The following is a 20,484-nucleotide window of genomic DNA, read 5'->3' as shown; positions in this document are numbered from 1 at the left end:
TATTTTTAATATTTAAGGCAGAAAGTAGCGTTAATAGTTGAGATCAAAGCAGCACCACTGGGTAACATAGAATAGGTTAAATATGCAGGTGAGGTCCAGGTGCCTTCTTTTCTCAATTCCGACAGCAATTTTTAGCTTTATCTTTTATTGTTATGATTAAATCCCTTGTCTTTGTCATCTTGATTTTAAGCTTTTTGGAAGCAGGGTAGGCATATTGGCCCTCTTCTTTGTAACTTGTAAATATTGCTCAACCCCCCACCCACCCATTTATTGTTTGTTTGATTGTTCTATAGGAGGATCTTGCCAGCCAAGAAAGACAACAACCTATACTCTATTTTTGTTTTTTCAACTCATGTGAATGGAACAGCATTTATATTTTACAAGGTCAGGCCAAGGGAGTGCCCAATTGCCCAAGCCAAGGTTGCTTCTATGGAGGCTGATCGCTCAGATTTCTGCTGGGCACTGTCGAGTGCTCACTGCTCACCTCACTCTGGAGCTTGTACGCGTGACGGGCCCGGTCCAGATCCACAGTTTTTGTAGTTGGAGCCACTTTGCCTCTGACGCTGTGCACGTAGTCGTGGTGGTAGACGACCTGGTGCAGAGGGCAGCGGAGTGAGTTCATTCAGACTGCAGCAGCATTTTTCAAAGCAAAGTGCATGGAAACCCAAATCCCTCTTTAAAAACAAAAAAAGATAGCCTGCTTCTCTTTGCCTAGCGAACTCTGTCTGATATGTTACTGTGTCTGGTCCAGTAGGGTCAGAGCCAGGCTGTGGCCACCCACACCGAGAAACAAGTGGAAGAGACAGCTCAGGCACAAGAAGAGGAAAAGTGGTCATTTTACCACTAGAAGTTCCCAAATAATCGGTCTCAACGTTTGAACTCACTGGTGGGATCTAATATTCACTCATCAACCTGTGGAGTTAATAAAGAAAGAACAGCTTTGTGCCTGCCCTGTGCCAGGCGTCACAGTGGACCCTTCACGTACACTTTCCCTTTCACAACCCAGGTCGCTGAGGCTCCGAGGGGGTAAGTGCTGTTCACAAGCCTCATAGGTCACGTGGGGTACAGGCAGCACTCCCACCCACATCTCTAAATTCTGAGCCTGCTTGCTTCTCATTCTACCATAGTTGGCTCTAATTTATTAGAAGGCCTAGACAGTGAGAAAGAAACCATTGCTTATGACACAAGAGTACAAAAAGCAACTCTGGAAGCTCTAAAACACAAGGTAGGTCATCAACTCAGATCCGTTACAACTACACCCCAGGGCACTACTTGGACACAACAGGTTTCAGGAAACAAAAGCACCATCTTCAGTACTTTCTACGGCACCAACTGTGCTTTCCCAGTTAGAAAAGGCCTGGCCCTGCCCAATCTGTGGTTGGTGCCACTTCCGCTTGAGTGGTGGCCCCTGTCTTTACCACTGCCCACGGTACCTGCCCCTGTGAGCACTTACATCACTTAGCTGTTTCCCGCTTTTGACAGCCTGAACATAAACTGGTGTGTCAGTGACCAACTTGTAGTCGTTCCTTGTTTTCTTTCCGTGAGCTTTGTACTTGATCTGCCAAGAGGAAGAAAACAAGCCAGTGTTGGACCATTCACCTGCTGGTTTTCACTGAGTGTTTGGTTGCTTTTAACTCATGAGATTTACATTCATCGGCACTTATTCAACAGATCAAGATGCATTTGAATTTTATAATGATCAGTGTCACCAATGCTTATAGTCATATGGGACTTCTAGAGTCTTCTGAGAAGTTTGACAACTACTCTTCCAAGAAAGTTTAAGCTTTCTTACTGAAATCCTTATTACAGTATTTAATTTGCCTGGCAAATCCTCTTTTTATGAAGAGATCCTGCCTAGAGCATCACAAACAAATGGCTAAAAACAAATGACGTTTTCCTATAATGAGCATCACGTGCTCATTAATATAACCAAAATAGTCCAAAAGGTGGAGAGAAGAGCCAAAGGTCCCTTCTCCGCCAGGGGACAATGGCACAGCTGGACTGCATTGTTCACTAGGGATGCCACAAGCACTCCTGACAGCTGGCTGCTCTGTTCCTAGCATCCTTCTCCAGCTCAGCCATCCTCAACGTGACTTAACCCACAGCTGGTCTGTGACAATGCCTGCATTTTACATATTTCTCCCTTGACTCTAGACTACGTCGAGATGGAAACATACTAACAAATAAACGAAACAAGGCAAACTCACATCATTGCGTAGATCATAAGCGTGTTTGGCATGGAGAATTTCAGGAGTGTCCCAGACATAGCAGCCAATGCCTTTCAGCCAGTTGAGGTCATCCTTGTACACAATCTAGGGGGTTTTGATAGAGGGGATAAGGAAAAAGAATTGATCATAACTTTAACACGAAAAATGGAGGCACATCCCAGAACCCAGATGACTTTGGGGATGAAACACAAAAGGCATTAGGCAAGGAGGTTGAGGGTGCCCTGAAAACATGGGCACGGAGCCCTGCTTCCAGGGACAGCTCCAAAATCAAGTCCGACCTGTGGATATATAGGAAAGCACTAGCAAAAAAGGGCCAAGGTGAGGAAATAGAGTCTGCTGTTCTTCGGGGTGGGTGTGTGGGGCGAGGGCCTGCCATGAGCAGTGGGCTTACGTCGCTGATCTGGTCCGTGACTTTCCTGACGTGACTGTTGACTTGCAAGTCGGGGTGGCAAATCCATTCGTGGAGGTGCAGGCGGTAATCAACCTCACTGACTTTCTTCTGGGAATCCTTGGCAGTCACCATCTCCACCATGTCTGGCACGATGTGGATTTTCATCTTGTTCTTTTCATAAACGGACCTGTACAGGCGCTGTGAAGTTCAAATGACATGCCAGTTATACAGGAAATCATGCCAAGGCATCGTGGCAATACATGAGAAGTCAGGGTAATCCACGCACAGCAAGCAGCTGGGGGCACTGTGGGGACTGGCATTTTCTGACATTTTCTACAGATTAATACCAGGGAAAATTTTTTTTTTTAAAAGCAGCATGGGCTGATATAATGCTTAGCTTCTTTACATAAGCATAATCAGTGCCATATGCATTGTTGAATAGAAAATGCTCTGATTTATAACATTTGGCTATTTTTTCTTGGCTTCTATTTGAAGAAAGGGCTTTGGAATTATAATCACGTGCCCTATAACTTCTTTTTTTTTAAATCAAACTCATTTTTCTTTCTTTCTTTCTTTCTTTTTTTTTAGATGGAGTCTCACTCTGTCACCTGGGTTAGAGTGCTGTGTTGTCATCATAGCTCACAGCAGCCTCAAACTCCTGGGCTCAAGCTGTTCTCCTGCCTCAGCCTCCTGAGTAGCTAGGATTACAGGCATGCACCACCATGCCCAGCTAATTTTCTTCTATTTTTTTTTTTAGAGATGGGGTCTCGCTCTTGCTGAGTCTCGTCTCGAATTTCTGACCTCAATTGATCCTCCCACCTCGGCCTCCCAGAGTGCTAGGATTACAGGCGTGAGCCACTGCGCCCAGCCTCCACAAAACATTTTGATCAACCACAGATTGCATATACCACGATGGCCCCATAAGACTATTACTGTTGTAGTTTCTTGAGACAGGTCTTGCTCTGTTGCCCAGGCTAAAGTGCAGTGTCATCGTACTTCACCATAACCTCAAACTCCTGGGCTCAAGTGATCCTCCTGCCTTAGCCTCCCAAGTAGCTAGGACTACAGGTGTGTGCCACCATGTCCTGCTAATTTTTTTTAATTTTTTGTAGGGATAAGTTCTCACTATTTTGCTCAGGCTGATCTTGAACTCCTGGCCTCAAACAATCCTCAGGCCTTGGCCTCCCAAAGTGCTAGGATTATAGGCATGAGCCACTGCGCCTGGTCCCCATAAGATTATAATACTGTATTTTTACTGTACCTTTTCTTTGTTTAGATATATTTAGAAACACAAACACTTACCATTGTGTTACAGTTGCCTGCAGCATTCAGTACACAACACACTGTACAGGATTGCAGCCTGGGAGAAATAGGCTATACCGTCTAGCTCAGCTGTGTAGCAGGCGATACCCTCTAGGTTTGTGTAAGCACATTCTACGCTGTTCCCACAATGATGAAACTGCTTAATGACACATTCCTCAGAATGTATCCCTGTCATTGAGTGACGCAGGACTGTACTCACATCAATGTTAAGCTTGCCAACTCGGAGGCACCGCGCTGTGTTTGGATCATCTTCGACACTTCTTGGTAAAGTATAAAGAGCTTTGAACTTTTCATATTCTTCCCGATATTTGACCTATAGAGAATAAGTAGAAAGGAAGAAACACAGGTCTAGAGAGCAATGGATTTATAGTGTTAAAGCAGCACAAGACAGTGGGAAACACCTGACTCTGAGATTCAGCCAACTTGGGGACACCAATTCTCTGAGCTCATTTCCTCATGTGTACAGAGAGATTTAGCACCAGTACCTGCCCTGCCATATCATGAGGCTTCCTTACATGGGGCTGTATCTGAAAATACTTTGCAACTGTAGAGCACTACAAAATTTTAGTTACTATTTTTAAAACTCCTATATCAACACTAGTACTTTTACTGCTACTCCACGCAACTCATTTTAAAGATTATACAATTTTAAAATAATCTCTTTTGCGATGATGGCTTTGTTTTTATTACTACTGTAAGTGAAAGATTAAAACTGTGCTCAGGAATCTCTTTGTTTTCAATAACTGAAAAGGCTGATGCTTAAGAGACACAATCCTTGAATTTTAGTTTCTATCAGGTTTTCAAAAAATAAAGTACAACCAGCTTCTGTGGGAAAACTTTTAGGTCTTAAGCCACGTTGCCTGTTATTTAGTGCTCCATGATTATATGAACTAGGTGGTAAGACGCAGACTAAGGTTCAATCTCCCAGCACATGATAATAAAATAACAATTCTCCCACAACCCAGAGATGGGCATCTCAGTAACAACCGGGAGTTGGTTACATATTTGCATCAAAATTCCAGCAAAGCCCTTCATAGACTGGAGACTAACCAAAATTTCCACCAGAATTTTCCAGTACAGAAAATTCCAGGTTCTTACATCTAATCTATTTCTCAGCTTAAAAGATGATAGTATCTAAAGGTACCCTTTTTTATGAAAAAAACTTCTTTTTTCTAAAGTAAGGTTGGAATCTTTCTTTAAAAGAATTAATTTGTCTATGTCCCACCTTGCTCCAAAGACAATTTAACCCCATATATTGTCAAATAATTCCATATATTGTCTAATGAAGTCTTTTTCTTTTTTCTTTTCTTTTTGTTTTTTGAGACAGAGTCTCACTCTGTTTCCCAGGCTAGAGTGCCATGGTGTCAGCCTAGCTCACAGCAACCTCAAACTCCTGGGCTCAAGCAATCCTCCTGCCTCAGCCTCCTGATTATCTGGGACTACAGGCATGCGCCACCATGCCCGGCTAATTTTTTCTATATGTATTTTTAGCTGTTCATATAATTTCTTCTATTTCTAGTAGAGACAGGGTCTCGCTCTTGCTCAGTCTGGTCACGAATAATGAAGTCTTTTTCTAAACTGTGCATCTCTAAGCTCATTAGAGAGCAGTTAAATTAATTTACTGGGTCACTAGCAATTAAATGAGTAGAATAGAATTGAAATTATCAGAGTGCATTGTCTGTAGTATAGCAGTCAGTAGTCTTCTATAAGACATATATGTCAGAAGAAACTCACATAAACTTCAGGTGTGTGTGTGTGTGAGAGAGTTTTGACTTGAAATAAAAAATAAATTTCTCATTGTGCATCATGGTCAAAAAACATTTGAAAAATGCTGATCTAAAGTGATATATAAAATGTTAACAATTAAGAGGTAATAGTCTCTGATTTTTCTGAAAGAGAACTGGGCTTAGAACCGCAATGAACGCTACAGGGAATTTTACAGTAAAAGATTTTACTGCAGAGCATTAAACAGAAGTCATATGACTTAAAGGCATAAAAGGTTAGAGGTCATAAGACTTTCCACTATGTTTAAATAGCTCTTATGATTTAGGGTTTGTTTTCATTTTGCTTTTATTTTTTAACAAGTATGTCTGTAAGAAAATTTCTGCCTTCAAAAAGTAGAATTTCAAAAGATTTTAAAAGTTTTATATTTCATTGTTATAAAAATAATTTACTGTTTATTTATTTATTTTACGGACAGGTTCTCACTCTGCCGCCCAGGCTGGAGTACAGTGGCATGATCATAGCTCACTGTAATCTCAGATTCCTGGGCTCAAGCTATCCTCCTGCCTCTCCCTCCTCAGTAGCTGGGACCACAGGAGCACACAGCCAGGTCGGGCTGTTTTAGTTTTTTTTTAATATTTTTTGTAGAGACAGGGTCTTGCTATTTTGCTCTGGCTGGTCTCAAACTCCTGGCCTCAAGCAATCTTCCTGCCTCCACCTCCCAAAGTGCTGGGATTACAGGCATGAGCCATCGTGCCTGGTCTAATTTACTATTTAATCACTTATTTGGGGATGGCATAATAACTAATTATCATATTCACTGGCCTATTTTTGCCCAAAGCCAACATAATTCTATTCTGTGGTGTCTATTTTGTATGATGCATTACTGTGGTCCCCAACCCCTGGGCTGCAGACCCATAACAGTCCGTGGCCTGTCAGGAACTGGGCTACACAGCAGGAAGTGAGCGGCAGGCAAGTGAGCGAAGCTTCATCTGTATTTATAGTCGCTCCCCATCGCTCATATCACTGTCTGAGCTCCACCTCCGCCCGCCCCAACCTCAGTCCGTGGAAAAATTGTTTTCCATGAAACCAGTCCCTGGTGCCAAAAAGGTTGGGGACTGCTATTGCATTATGTCTTCAGCCCATCCTCATTTCTGGCTATCACAGAGACTATCCATCCATGTCACCTGCAGACAGGCAGCCTAAAAGGTCACATCCGTGTCCTCCTTACAAGTGTGTGATTCTCGTGAAAAACTCTGGACTTGAAAGGAGGCAATGAGCGCACAGACTCCGTGGTGGCTGCACGTCTGGAATTATTTGCTGGATGTGCCCGTGGGAGACCTGGGGGTGCTTCTGGGCAACACACGACTCGACCTGCACAGTCCTTAGAGCTGAGAGTGGGGGAGGCAGAGGAGGTGCGAAGGCTGTCGTGTTTGTGCTTGACTTACACGGCTGGCCATATGTTTCTGGTTCTTGGCATGTGTCAGGGACATGGTGCTGGAAGGCAGGATGTAGCTGGTGGCTTTGACTCTATCCCAGGCCTCCTTGTACAGGTTCTGCAGGGGTGAAAAACCTTCTTGTGAATATGGGAAAATGCATTGTAGTTAGCATCCAAGTAGCAGGTTTTCCCTCTGTTTCTGTCTTTCTCACACATTCCCCACCAACCCCCAAAGTTTCTCTTCAATTTGGGGCTTTTTTATTTGTATACACACTGATTTTTACGAGATAAAGTGTGAATCTGAAAGTCTAAGAAATAAAACTGGAAAAATCGTTGGGGACAAGGAGACTATCCCATTTATTGTCTTATTGTCCTGGAAGGGGAACAAGGTGGCTCACATAAAAGAGGACAAAAACTCAACTCACACTGCTATAAAGATTCTTCAGATTCCTGATTCTGTCATAATCCACTGTTTCCAGAACTGTTGTACATTTGTCCTTGATCTGATGATAATTTTCTTTATATTTCACCTACAGACAAAAAAGAATGGGTCATTCCCTTCTGCTGCTTGAAAATACATAAAGACAAGAAATGGCTTGTCCCTGGAAGGGAAGTACAAGATGACACACCTCACTGGCATTAATGCCACTTTGAAGAGCAGTCACGTAAACTGGCGTATCTGTGACCAGATTGTAGTTTTGTAGATTTTCTTTACCTGCTGCTGTGTATTGTAGCTACAAAAGAAAAAAAGAGTCACTGAAAATGGTAAACTACAGGTCTGTCATCAGCATTAGCTGCTTGTGCCAACTTAGATGTGCCTTTATTTCTTTCTGGGTTTCTGCTTTAATCCTAATAAACAGAATAATATCATTCTACAGTCCTGCAGAATTTGGATGGCTCCCAGAATGAGGTTTCTCTTGATGGATGGGGTCTTGATAGTCCTTGTGTTGCCTTTTCCGTGCTTGTATTCTACCCCTGCCAGCAGCCCCTCAGTTTCAACCTCCCGTTAGACCTGCTCTGTGAGAGCTGAACCATGTGCAGGGAAATGTTTCAGATATTTATTTTTTCCCTTTAAAACTTATCAACCTGTGGTCAAAGGATGGTTTTGCATCTTACTCTTTGCAAGTTAACCTGATAACTAAGGTGCAGATGCTTGAGAGTGGGTCACCAGGAAACACCTCCCAGATAACTTTCTGTTATAAAGGTGCACTGCCCTAAATCACAGGGGAGACTCACGCTGACAAGGTTAGCACCAGAGCAGGCCACTAGGGGTGGTGTGACAGGAAGGGGAGGGGGCTCTGTTCTGTTAGATCATACACGGTTACAGCCTGGCCATCAGCCCCCTGACACTGCCATGGATTCCCCTGACCCACAGAGACCCCGTCCTTCCTGCAAGGTGGCTCACCTGACTCTGGAGGTCGTATGATTTCTTGGCATGGAGGATCTGGGGTGTATCCCAGACATAGCAACCAATGCCTTTCAACCAATTCAAGTCATCTTTATACACATTCTGCAAGAAAGAAAGAATGATGAAAGGTGACAGGTATTCTGAACTTACAATTGAGCATTTTGATAATTTCCTATGAGCCCTTGTCTGTGCTTAGTGCTTAGAGGACATGGGATGGGCCTCTCACCAGCTGGAGGGTCTTTGGTTCTCTGGCCTAAAGAAGCTGAGGAGGAGAGCAATACCTAAGTTTTAGTCTAGTGTTAAACAGATGAAATGGTTAACATATGTGTTCTATGGCTCAGAGGAGATTCTTACACCAAAAAGTGGTCACTCGTGCCACTTTGCATTGAAAAGCACCAGGGTTTATGAATACAGGGACCACTGGAGTGTGGAGGGGGAGGGGAAGGCAGGACCAGCTGAAGCCTGTGGCTAAGTCAAGCTGCAGAAAGAACATCATACATCACTTAAGATCTCCTGGGCATGCCGGACGCGTATAACGTTGGGTTCTTCCGGAAGAGATGTCCACTGGTGAAAGTAGTGGCGATACTCCAGGTCACTGAGGATATACTGGCACTTTTTAGCCAACACGTGGTTCATCATATCATTGGGGATGTGAACATTTGCTTTGGTGTCCTCATAATCTCTTCTGTAGTTCAACTAGAGAATAATATTTTTTAAAGACAAAAGCAAGAAAGGCATTAAAATGTAAATTATTCCGCTCAATCTCTTTTAGAGCCTTATTTCTAATAAGAGATCCGTACCTCTAGACTAAGGTTAAAAAAAATGGATGCTTTAATATACTCTTCTTCTTTGTAAATTCCCTGTCCTTTTATAACACAGGGCAAACAGTGCCCTGGTTGCTTTCCCCTTTTCCCAGCACGGAGCCCCCACTGTGTGTTTGCTGGTGGGGAGGGCAGGGGCGGGAGGAAGCACACAGCCCTCGGGTCCACAGGCTAACTGGCGAGGGTGGGGAAAGCTGCCAGGAATGACTCCGCACTACTCCATCCCCCAGCTGGTCTTGAACCAAAGGGTGAGTTATAAACAGGCAGACCCAACAGCACACTTACGGCGTGCACACCCCGTGTTAAAGTGAACATCTGCTTACCGCGCTCCTCATCTTTTGGAAATCCAAACAGTGAACCACACCAGGGAACTCACTGATGACTTTTCCAGCCAGGTAGTGACCTCTCTGCTTCACATATGTCTCTTTGTATTTAAGCTGTGAAGTGGGTTCAACATTGAGAATCACTGGAGTTTTCTAACCAGCCCCTTGCTCCCCAGTAAAGACTCCCAAACGCAGGAAAGGAGAAGGTGGTACTGACCTCGCTGTTCACCAGATCGGCGTGCTTGGCTCCGACAATGGGAATGTAGCGCTCATCCAGGGTGTAGCCGTAGGCCTTGGTTCCCTCCCATGCCCCCTTATACAGTATCTGGAAGAAAGAAATACGTGTCAACAAAAGTTTGCATTCAGCTTCTTCCAGATACCAGTAAAACAACTGGTAAAATTAAGGTAAAACAAGTATGTGCAAGGCAAGGCTTAAATCTTTATTTAGAGCTGTTAGTGTATCTACCTAGAACAGCGCAGTCATTTAGTTTATTGCAAATTAAAACTGCAGACTCTAGACATTTTACAACACAGTTGACTATATTTATAGTTCTAGTAAAAGTGACAAAAATTTGCACAGTGGGAGAGAATTGCCAAAGATTGCTTCTCACTGGGTGTGCAAGTGAGCGCATGTGCGCACACCCCTCTCCCCCGTCATGTTCCTTTAAATTAGCTGAATTAAGATCTGAAGGGCAAGTCCCTCACTTGTGGGCTGGAGATGCTCACACCTGGTTGCTAAAGAAGGACCAGCCTTTCCTCCCTTTTCTCTGTTAGTGGTTGCTTAAGACGTGAGCACCCGGAGCCCTTCCACCACTTGTTACATGTAATTGTCTATCTATTTACTTATGTGTCTGCTCCTCTCACTTGTCTCATTGAGCTTGAGCCCTTCAGTGCCTTCTACAGTGCCAGGCACATCACAGGGGCTCAAAAAATACCAGCTGAATAAATGCTGTTTGCCTGGAATAACATGCTGTTTCTAATAAACGAGACTAAATGCGATGACAATAACAGGTCGCCTTATAAGCTCAGCTGTTCCTAAAATCAGCCAAAAATATAAATACTGACAAGAGCTTTAAATGAGGAACTAAGGTATTATTACACAAAGAGAACTCACCGTACTGTAGAGTTTTCCCATGTCTTTGGAGTGGGAGATATGCGGTGTGTCTGGAGAAAACGTATACTTGCCCTTGGCTTTATTAAACGTTTCTTTATATTTCACCTAAGGAAAGAAAGCAAAACAAAAGCTTTTATTACTGTAAATGTATATTTAAATTCTTATAGGATCTACCTAGCAACATAATAATTGATCTACATTTAGAGATTAAAACTAATTAGCTGGTTGAATTTCAGTCCATTTTAGTTAATATAATAGAACAACTTGGACAAGAATTAGATATCTAGAAGTTGGTAGAGTATACCACCTACTAGTGACCTTTGTTTTTTATTTTTTTTATTTCAAAATATTAAGTGGGTACAAATGTCTTTGTTACATGGATACACTGTATCCTGCTGAAGTCAGGGCTTTCAGTGTACCTACCACCAGGACAGTGTTCTTTGTACCCCATAAGCAAATGTTTATCTCTCACCCCCCTCTCACTCTCTCCCCTTCTTAGTTTCCATGGCCTTTAGGTCTTTTTGTGCCTGTGTGTACCCATCATTTAGCTCCTACTTATGAGTGTGTGGTGTTTGTTTTTCCATTCCTGAGATACTTCACTTAGGATAGTAGACTCCAGTTCCATCCAAGTTGCTAAAGTTACACTATTTCATTCCATTTATGGCTGAATAGTTCTCCATGGTGTGTGTGTGTGTGTGTGTGTGTATGTGCGTATATATATATATATATGTGTGTGTGTGTGTGTGTGTGTGTGTGTGTATATATATATACCACATTTTCTCTATCCACTCATGAATTGATGGGCACTTAGGTTGATTCCATGTCTTTGCGATTGTGAATTGTGCTGTCATAAACATTCATGTGCAGGTATCTCTTTGATAAAATGATTTCTTTTCCTTTGGGTAGATACCCAGTAGTGGGATTGCTGGATCGAATGGTAGCTCTTTGAGAAATCTCCATACTGTTTTCCATACAGGTTGTACTAGTTTGCAGTCCCACCAACTTATGAGTGACTTTTAAAACATCCCTCCCAAAGATTATCTTATAATTTACCACCTCCCAATTTCTTACAAATGATTATCTAGCGTTAAATTAATCCATTCAATGATAGAGGACTAACTCCCCTGACTATGTACTTCAGCATACACAGAGCAAACTTACATCACTTTGATTGACAGAGTTGATCTTGGCCAAAACAATCTCTGGAGGATCCACCACACTTGTAAAGTTAGGGTAGTTTTCAAGAGCATTTTTCTTGTATTTTATCTGCAAAGACATAGAGATGATTAAGCCAGGTCTACCCCCACATGGCAGGTAAGGAGGGCAGGCATTAGGTTGGGGGGAGAACAGTCTTTGTGTACCTGATTCACCATCTCCTGGTTCTTAGTAACCCTCACGTGGTCCACAGAATCCAGGGGCATCCAGCCAATGCCTCGCAGCCACTCCAGGTCAGCTTTGTAGATGTTCTGAGAGCAGGAAAAGCGATATGACAGAGGTACAAATGACTCACACACAGGCTTACAGACTGCAGATTACAAACAATTTTTTCAGAAGCTTTTTAAGGATTTCTCTCTAGTGGCTGTTGTCTCATTCATTTAATCATGACTTTCCCTGAACAATATTTCTTAAGCCTGTTACTGTGCATGAGGCACTCCACTCAGTGCTTTGAGGGGTAAGTATGCAGAGAGACGCAGGAGTGGAGAAGAGTCATTTACAAATGGAAAATGGTTAAGTGCTGTGAGAGCAGGACCACCCGGGGACGGGCCGTTACTTTCCGCTGTGGCCATAAGAAAAGGTTTACCAAAGAGGTTGTACTTTTAGATGGACGTTATGCAGAAGTATGTGGGGCATTTAGACCAAATGAAGGAAATTACTCAAGTAAAGACTCATGTATTGGAAAGGAGATAGTGTTTCCTCCTGCCCAACCAAGGCTGTCTTTTGTCCTTCCCCTGCCTGGCTCCAGCAGCCTAGCCCCCAGTCTATCCCACACCAAATGAAGAGGAGTTGCTAATCTGATTAAAGTTCCGCAACAATCATTCTGCTGCAGCAACCAGAGAGGCAGGATGTTCAAAATCAACATCTATGCCGCAGGTAGTCTTTGACTGTTTCTTTTTTTGTAATGATGAAGAGATCCAGGTACGATTAGCTCTTCTGTGCACCTGAGCAACTAAGTTGATGCATCATGTTTCTGTTCTGCACCTACAGATGGCTGGTGACAGGTAGAGAGAGATCTTGATTCAGGCTTCCATGGGAGATGGCCTATGTCATATTCTTTATTGTACCTTTACCAAACCTCTGCATGAGGGGTACTGGGCCCTCACACAGCTTAATCAATACTTTATTTCTCTTTTGCTTTTATTCATTGCAAACAATTCCTTCATAAATGCCTTGAGGAATGAGATACTTGGCAAAGCAGAATAGGATATTCCTAGGTCCTTAACTATGCTGTCATCTGATAATGTCAAAACCTCAATACAATCTCAATTCCCACCCAAGCCAATTATTATTTTAAATCAGATGATAATTTTCTATGTGCATGTGAGTGAGGAGTTACTAATGGCAGAAATGGTAAAAAAAAAAGCAGGTTTTTTTTTTAAATCAACTTTGAAAGTTATGCAGAAATGTAGTCAGTAGGCAAACCTGTCAATCTATCACTGCTCCTGATCTTTTTCTACTTCATATTCAGCCTCAGTTCCCTTCTGGGAACCAACTAAATATGTATGGCTCTACGTTTCCAAGCCTGGTGGATTTGAAATGCTGTTTATCATTCTCAGAGTGTACCATACACTTCTAGATAATGAAGAAACAAAAATCACTTACATCGCTCTGTAGGTCATAGGCCTTTCTTGCTTGAATAACATCATTTTGGTCAGGGTGGCACATCCATTGGTGCAGGTAATTACGGTAATCGATATCACTGACAAGGCTCTGCCCCTGCTTGGCAGCCACGACTGACACCATATCACCAGGTATGTTGATTTTGGCCTTTGTTTTGTGATAGTCCTCTTTGTACAGCCTGTCGTTCTGAATCTGGCCTGCATGCTCAAACCAAACCAGTTTAGGATCGTCTCTCATTGTCGGGACGCCAACATAGTGACCTTTCTGCTTTACATGTTCAGCTTTGTATTTCAGCTGGTGGGAGGAAGAGCATAGATCTTGTCAGCTTTAACAAGCACACAAGGCAAAGGGGGTATGAGCACCTGTTAGGGAATACCAGCAAATTCAGCCTCCCAGCTTTTTGTTGGACACCCCTTCCACCAAGAATAAATAACAAAAAGCCTTGATATAAATAAGAAGAAATGCCATTTAAAAATAGAAATAAAAAGCCCCGTATGCTTGTTTTCTAATTCTGGCAATATTTTTATTCAAAGGCCTCGATTTTAGGGAGGGCAGAGAATATCAGAAACAGTAAAGAACTCAAACGATGGCTTTTAAAGAAGCCAAAAGGGGAAAAATATAGACAAAGAGGAATAAGCAAGCCCAAAGCCCATGGGAGAAGGACCAAAAGGGAAGCAAGTACTCCAGCCATCCCAAGCCCAGCCAGGTCTGCCAAGCTCAAAAGGAACACCCTTAAGGTGCTGTCTCTGCCTTAGGCATAACTGGAATCCCTAATGGGCAAGCCTTGCTTTCGCGAAGTACACTCATATCAGCATCAATTACCTCACTCTGAACATCACTGGAGTGATGGGCATGAACAAATGGCACAGCATCTGGAGGCAAAATGTAGCCTGTGGCTTTCTGTTTCTCCCAGCCTTCCTTGTAGAGGTACTAGAAGACAGAGCCACAACACAGGGTTAAAACGAGGAGTCAGAAGGAAGGGATAAGTCGTGTGCATAAATCTCCGACAGTTCTATTAAGGTTCTCCATGCCCACACAAAGTACCACGCATCCAGGTAAAACCAATACCTGGTCCAGGATCCGGGCAGCCTCCTGGGCAGCGTGCAGCTGGGGGGTTTCTGTGAGGGTGTAATTGGATTTGGTGTCATTCCAGTTTTTCCGGTATTTAATCTAAACGAGAGGCAAGAGGGCCAGTTACTTGATGTTAAGAAAACATCATGTTGTCCAAGCAATGGCTAACAGCAATAATTTCAATGATTAAATCTATATCTACAACAGTGATGCATGCTAGAAAAGCTTTGGAAACAACATCTTCATAATCGTGCAATTAAAACAGCCATATACTTACATCATTGAGGATCTCACCACTTTGTTTTGCTGTCACATAATCAACTCTGTCATCCACAGGTGTAAAGTTGAGAGTTTCTATTTTTGTGCGATATTTTTTCTATGGGAAAGAAAACATCTTTTAGATAGGTGCTATTCCTGGTCGAGTGCGAGCTGAAAAAGATACACTGAAGACCTTCTCTATTGGAAGCACAGAATGCCCAGATTTGAATGGCATCTTCTTGGTAACTTGGCTTTCTTTTTCACATTTTATTTTTTAAACAAATGCGTTGGCTTCTTCTTCAGATTTTAAAGTAGCAAGTTTGCTTAGCTCCCAAGGTTATGTAATGTATCATTAAACACTACATTATGTGTAACATGATATAAGCAATACATTTTTCCAACTGGACAAACTTCTCCCAAGTGTATTGCTATTACAGACCAAAGGATTTTTCTAATTAAACAATTTCAAGCATCAATGAGTGTGCTGGATATTATTAATATATTATAGATGTGGCCCCATAATGTAATAGGGACAGTATAGGATTATTGTAGAAAAATATATGTGTGGTTTTTATAGCAGGCTAAAATTGCTGACATGGGATGACTGCATTTTGGCTCCTGTAGTTTTGTTCAGACTGTTGGGACATGTACTGAATGGCAGGGTAAAATCTTGGAATACCTCGCTGAAGATATCCGCAGCGTGTTTGGCGTGATTGACAGAAACGGAATCATTTGGCATCCACCCGATTCCACGTAGCCATTCCAAGTCGGCTTTGTAAACAGCCTGTGAAAACAAGCCCAGAATGAATTCAGCGACCTGCGTCACCTGGTCCTATTTAGCCGATCCACTGGGCTGATGAAGAAAGACAATTTAAACGCTATATAAACCAAGCGTGACATACTCAAGCAGCCAGACAGGTAACTTAAGAAAATTAATTAGGAGGCCAGGTAGAGTGACAAACTGGAGGATGTGTTTTCTGTTTAAAGGGGGTTAGCCTCAGCTCAGTTCCTGGTTATCCCTGCCAAGGGGTAATGCACGTCCAGAGCTGCAACCTCTGAATTTTCAAGAGAAATGGGAAATCCTGGATTTGTGCACCAAAATCCCCTTATTTAAAAATCTTGGTGACTTAATTCAAAATTTCTAAACACCGTGTCAATTGAACAAGCATGTCCGTGCCTGCATCCTGTCCATGGGCTGCCAGTATTTTACTTGAGATAAGCCTGTATTGCTATCTAAATTCTATAGAAATAATATTTTCACAATAGTTTTCTTTAACCAGATACAATTAAGACCTGTATACACACTACCGTCTATCCTTCCTGGCTTTGGTGATTTTGATGCCATATTATAATCTAACTAATATCAAATTCTTGGCTGAATAGAGATGTGAAATGCTGATACAGGGTTTAATGCCGTGAACTTTCTGGGGTTCATGGCGAAAGGGGAGAAGCGCTCATCCTAAAAGGCAGCCCACTCACATCACTCTGCAGATCGTAGGCTTTCTTGGCCTGAATCACATCGTTCTGGTCGGGCATGCACGTCCATTCGTGCAGGTAATTGCGGTAATCGACGTTGCTGACCAGACCCTGGCTTGATTTCGAATGCACGATGGAAAGCATGTCCGCAGGGCTCTGGATCTTGGACTTCCATTTGGCCCACTGCAGCCGGTACTCCCGTTCATTCTGGATCTTGCCAGCTATGAGGGCCCACCGGATCTTGTTGTCATCCCTGGCTGTGCGGGTGCCCACGTAGTGTCCCTTCTGCTTCTCGTGGTCAAGCTTGTATTTATACTGGGGATGGAAACACAAAGCAGATGGGTCACAGCATGTCCTCTATGTGTACCTTGGGCATTTGCTGAAAAACACTGAGAAGTTGAGAAAGGGCCACTCACGTCACTGGCAATCTCCCTGGAGGCCTTGGCAGCCTGGATGGGGATGGCGTCCAGGCGGACATCACAGTTCGCCTTCACGTCCTCCCAACCCTCACGGTAAATTTTCTGAAAAGGAGAAAAATAAGGTATCATTCCAGATTCAAATCTACCAACAGTTCCAAGGGCGCAAGTAGAATTAATATCATAGGGGTAGAGTTTTGAAGCCCCAGGACTTGAGAGCGGTTAAAGAGAATGGGTGAGAATCATTCTATGCACCATTGTCCTGGAACATGAAATGGTGCCATTCTCATTAATATATAAGTATCTAACGTTGATAACTTTCCTTTTAGCATAGTTTTGAATACTAGTCTTGCTCATATCATGATATCCATGGTGGGGTTCTAGTATTTTCAGCTAAGAAATTTATCATGCAAAAGAGAGTATATGAGACTTTTCAGAATTTTCCTGCCACAGATACCTATGGATTGAATTGGAAGAGGAATCTATGCTGCAGTGAAGAACTGATTGCCTCTTGATTCAGCCACAACAAGAATGCACTGCATCATGGTATTGATTCTGGTATGAAATAAAAAATATATCAGTGCCCTAAAACTACATTTTCTTCCCAAACTTTGGAAAAAATTAGTCCCCAAGTGGCTCATTACAGTAGAATTTATGAAGTTTGGCATATGGGGGAATCTTTGCTTGGAAGGCTCCTTCTCTCACAAAGATTTATTATTCTGAAAGGATGCAAAGTTCCAAACCTTGGTGAATTGCACTCAGGTAGTATCCTTCTTCTAAGGTCACACTTATTCTACATGCAAGAATCTCTGTGATCCAGGAAGGTGGTATCTTTCTTAATTGTGTAGCCAGCCACAAAACTGAATTCTTTTGTATTCCCTAATAGATTCGTTTAGTTGATTCTCTTGCATTTTCCAGGCTTAAAATAATTTCTTCTGCAAATAATGATAACTTTGCCTCTTTCTTTCCAACATTTATTTCTTATTCTTACTCTTATGCAATTACATTTGCATCGATGAGAAGCTTACTCACATAACCAAGTACTTCCAGCAAGTGTTAACTGATGATGGTGCTAGTGGGTGTTCTTGTTTTAATCTCCCTGACTTGAAAAAGAAGCTTACTTACTGAGTTGGCCTTTGATTTGAAATTTATTTTTTAGTCATGTCAAGAAAATACTCGTGTTCTTTTTTCACTAAGATTTTATTTTTTAAAAATAAGAATGGGTATTGGATTTTGTCAGATGCCTTTACAATTTAATAAAATGAGTGCACTGCTTCTCTCTTTTGTCATATTACATTATTAGGTTTATGAATATAGACCCCTCTTGGCACTCCTGCATGAACCCCAATTTTTTGTATCAAATCATTTGAACGTACTGCTGAATTTGATTTCTTAATATTTTATTTCAGATTTTCCCCATTATTATTGGTCTACAGCTTTTAATTTGTGAAACTATCTTTGACAAGTTTGGGTAATTGTGATGATTTTCCTTCTTTTATTAGGCTCCATGGTAATTTTTTATTTCTTCAAGTTTTGAAACTATTCTCCCGTGAAACCACTGGGGGACCCTGGCATTTGCAACGAGGAAGGAACGTGTTTAATGACCCTCTTAATTTCTAGCTGTTAATTAGTCTAGCTAAAATAGCTAGTTATTTCTAGCTGTTTTCTATTTTTTTTATGGGGTCAATTTTGGTAATTTGCAATATTCTAGAAAATCCCCCATTGATTCAGGTTTTAAAATTAATTCACATATTTTTGCAAAGAGTTCTCATAATTCTTTCGAGTTTATATGAATCTGTCATTAATTCTTCTTTCTTGTTTGTGTACCTCTTCATTACTTTTTTATCTTCTTTTGTCCTTATTCAAAAAGGACAAAGGGGGAGAGTCTGTCATGTTGACATTGGCTCCACAGTAACTGGCCTTGCCCAGTGACTCAGCCAAGGATCTCCTTTCCTCGCTTCTGTCAAGGGCAGATGGCAAGGGGTCTTCTCTCCCTTGGCTGGGAAGAGTTCCACGGTCACGTTACAGCACCAATGGGTAACTTTCCAAACAAAAGGGAGTCTGTTGTGGTACTTACATTGCTCACATTGAGAGCGTTTGCTCTAGCAAGATTAATTTCTGGAGTATCTGGCATTATGTGCACTGAAGTTTTATCCTTGTCCCAAACTTCTCTGTACTTTGGCTACGGAAAGAAACAATAGAAACAAAATTACTTTGCAATTTGTACTTTTGCTAGTTTCAGTGCAAAATTTAAACTTTTCTTTTGGATCTGATCTAAAATCTTTTCATATTAGGGCAAAGATTTCTGGAATCTTGTCATGCAAGTTACTCAAATTTGATATGAAATCTGTATTAATACCATTTATCAATACGTTGTGTTTTTGTTTAAAATTAATAAGCATAACCAAAACAATGCTATCAACATAACTTAACAAAAATTTTGTTATTATCAAATTGTTTTTATCCTAGAAATAGATCACCAAGATAATTATCTTCTATTTATAGGACTAATTCAATTTCAATAGAAAAAAACTGACTTACAATACTAATATTTTCAGCATTTGATTTAGCAAGGACCACTTCAGGTGTGTCAACAATGCTTGAGTACTTGAGATTCACCACAGGTGTCCGATAGACATTGTCACTTAGGATATGCTGGGCATTTTTGACTCTCAGTACTTCGGGAGAGCCTTCAGGCATCCAGCCGATGCCACGCAACCACTCCAAGTCAGCCTTGTAGATGGCCTGCAAAGAAAACAAAGTTAAATAGCAGCAGGAATTGGTTTTTCTTGGTGTTTTTTTTTTTTGTGTGTGTGTGTGTATGTGTGTGTGGGGGGGGGAGGATAAAATAAGGAAGTTTTTATGTTATATTTTATCTTCCACAAACAGTAATTAAAACCAAGCACTGGCCTGACAAACATAATTCCGCATACACACAACAGTATGTTGTCTTGCTTTGTTTCCTGCAGCAGGGGGTCTGAGTTGGGGTGCCGAAGTCCACTCTAAAAGGAAGGATGATGCAGAAGCAGCTCTCCATTTGGGGTTATGCATGGAAGATTTTTATTTTTATTTTTTTTAGAGACAGAGTCTCTGTCACCCAGGCTAGTGTGTAGTGGCATGATCATAGCTCACTGCAGCCTCCAATCCTGGGCTCAAGTGATCCTCCTGCCTCAGTCTCCTGAGTAGCTGGAACTACAGGCATGTGCCACCATGCCCAGCTAATTTTTAAATTTTTTGTAGGGATGGGGTCTCACTATATTGCCCAGGCTGGTCTCGAACTCCTGGGCTCAAGTTATCCTCCTGCTTTGCCTCCCAAAGTGCTGGGATTATAGGCATGAGCTGCCAAGCCTGGCCTAATTTTTGAATAATATTTAGGCAGCCACCATACTAGCCAATGTGGATTTTAAAGGAACAATAATGGGCTCTCCAGTAAGTTCTCTACACAGTAGCCAGAATGATCTTTTCAAAATTCCTAATTCAAATCTGATGTCACAACATACCCCCATCCTATGGCTTTCCATTTGTCTGAGGGTAAAGATGCAAATCTCTTTTGGTTTGGGGTTTGCACCCACCCCCTTTGCACACGTTGTCTTCCGGCAGGAATCCTCCGTGTCCCCCTTGTGGAGCCAACTCCCACTCTCCCTTCACACCCCGACA

The 20,484-nt window shown here is 42.1% G+C and overlaps 1 protein-coding gene across 1 annotated transcript in view; it reads right to left on the bottom strand.

The window, feature by feature from the left end:
* NEB (nebulin) overlaps positions 1 to 20,484 on the bottom strand; it is a 202,699-nt gene that overhangs the window by 63,323 nt on the left and 118,892 nt on the right. Inside the window, exons 78-101 of the mRNA XM_045558869.1 lie at positions 19,369 to 19,572; positions 18,905 to 19,009; positions 16,828 to 16,932; positions 16,415 to 16,726; positions 15,615 to 15,719; positions 14,955 to 15,053; positions 14,675 to 14,776; positions 14,429 to 14,536; positions 13,589 to 13,900; positions 12,130 to 12,234; positions 11,930 to 12,034; positions 10,769 to 10,873; positions 9,872 to 9,979; positions 9,655 to 9,768; positions 9,009 to 9,206; positions 8,508 to 8,612; positions 7,732 to 7,836; positions 7,528 to 7,632; positions 7,113 to 7,220; positions 4,142 to 4,255; positions 2,620 to 2,817; positions 2,208 to 2,312; positions 1,454 to 1,558; positions 485 to 592 (exon numbers count right to left, since the gene is read on the bottom strand). Of these exons, the coding sequence (XP_045414825.1) occupies positions 485 to 592; positions 1,454 to 1,558; positions 2,208 to 2,312; positions 2,620 to 2,817; positions 4,142 to 4,255; positions 7,113 to 7,220; positions 7,528 to 7,632; positions 7,732 to 7,836; positions 8,508 to 8,612; positions 9,009 to 9,206; positions 9,655 to 9,768; positions 9,872 to 9,979; positions 10,769 to 10,873; positions 11,930 to 12,034; positions 12,130 to 12,234; positions 13,589 to 13,900; positions 14,429 to 14,536; positions 14,675 to 14,776; positions 14,955 to 15,053; positions 15,615 to 15,719; positions 16,415 to 16,726; positions 16,828 to 16,932; positions 18,905 to 19,009; positions 19,369 to 19,572 (3,240 nt within the window). The remainder of the gene's footprint in view (positions 1 to 484; positions 593 to 1,453; positions 1,559 to 2,207; positions 2,313 to 2,619; positions 2,818 to 4,141; positions 4,256 to 7,112; positions 7,221 to 7,527; positions 7,633 to 7,731; positions 7,837 to 8,507; positions 8,613 to 9,008; positions 9,207 to 9,654; positions 9,769 to 9,871; positions 9,980 to 10,768; positions 10,874 to 11,929; positions 12,035 to 12,129; positions 12,235 to 13,588; positions 13,901 to 14,428; positions 14,537 to 14,674; positions 14,777 to 14,954; positions 15,054 to 15,614; positions 15,720 to 16,414; positions 16,727 to 16,827; positions 16,933 to 18,904; positions 19,010 to 19,368; positions 19,573 to 20,484) is intronic.

Source organism: Lemur catta, chromosome 8 (genome assembly GCF_020740605.2).
Source record: "Lemur catta isolate mLemCat1 chromosome 8, mLemCat1.pri, whole genome shotgun sequence".
Taxonomy (NCBI): domain Eukaryota; kingdom Metazoa; phylum Chordata; class Mammalia; order Primates; family Lemuridae; genus Lemur; species Lemur catta.
This window is presented reverse-complemented; position numbering and strand designations above follow the sequence as displayed.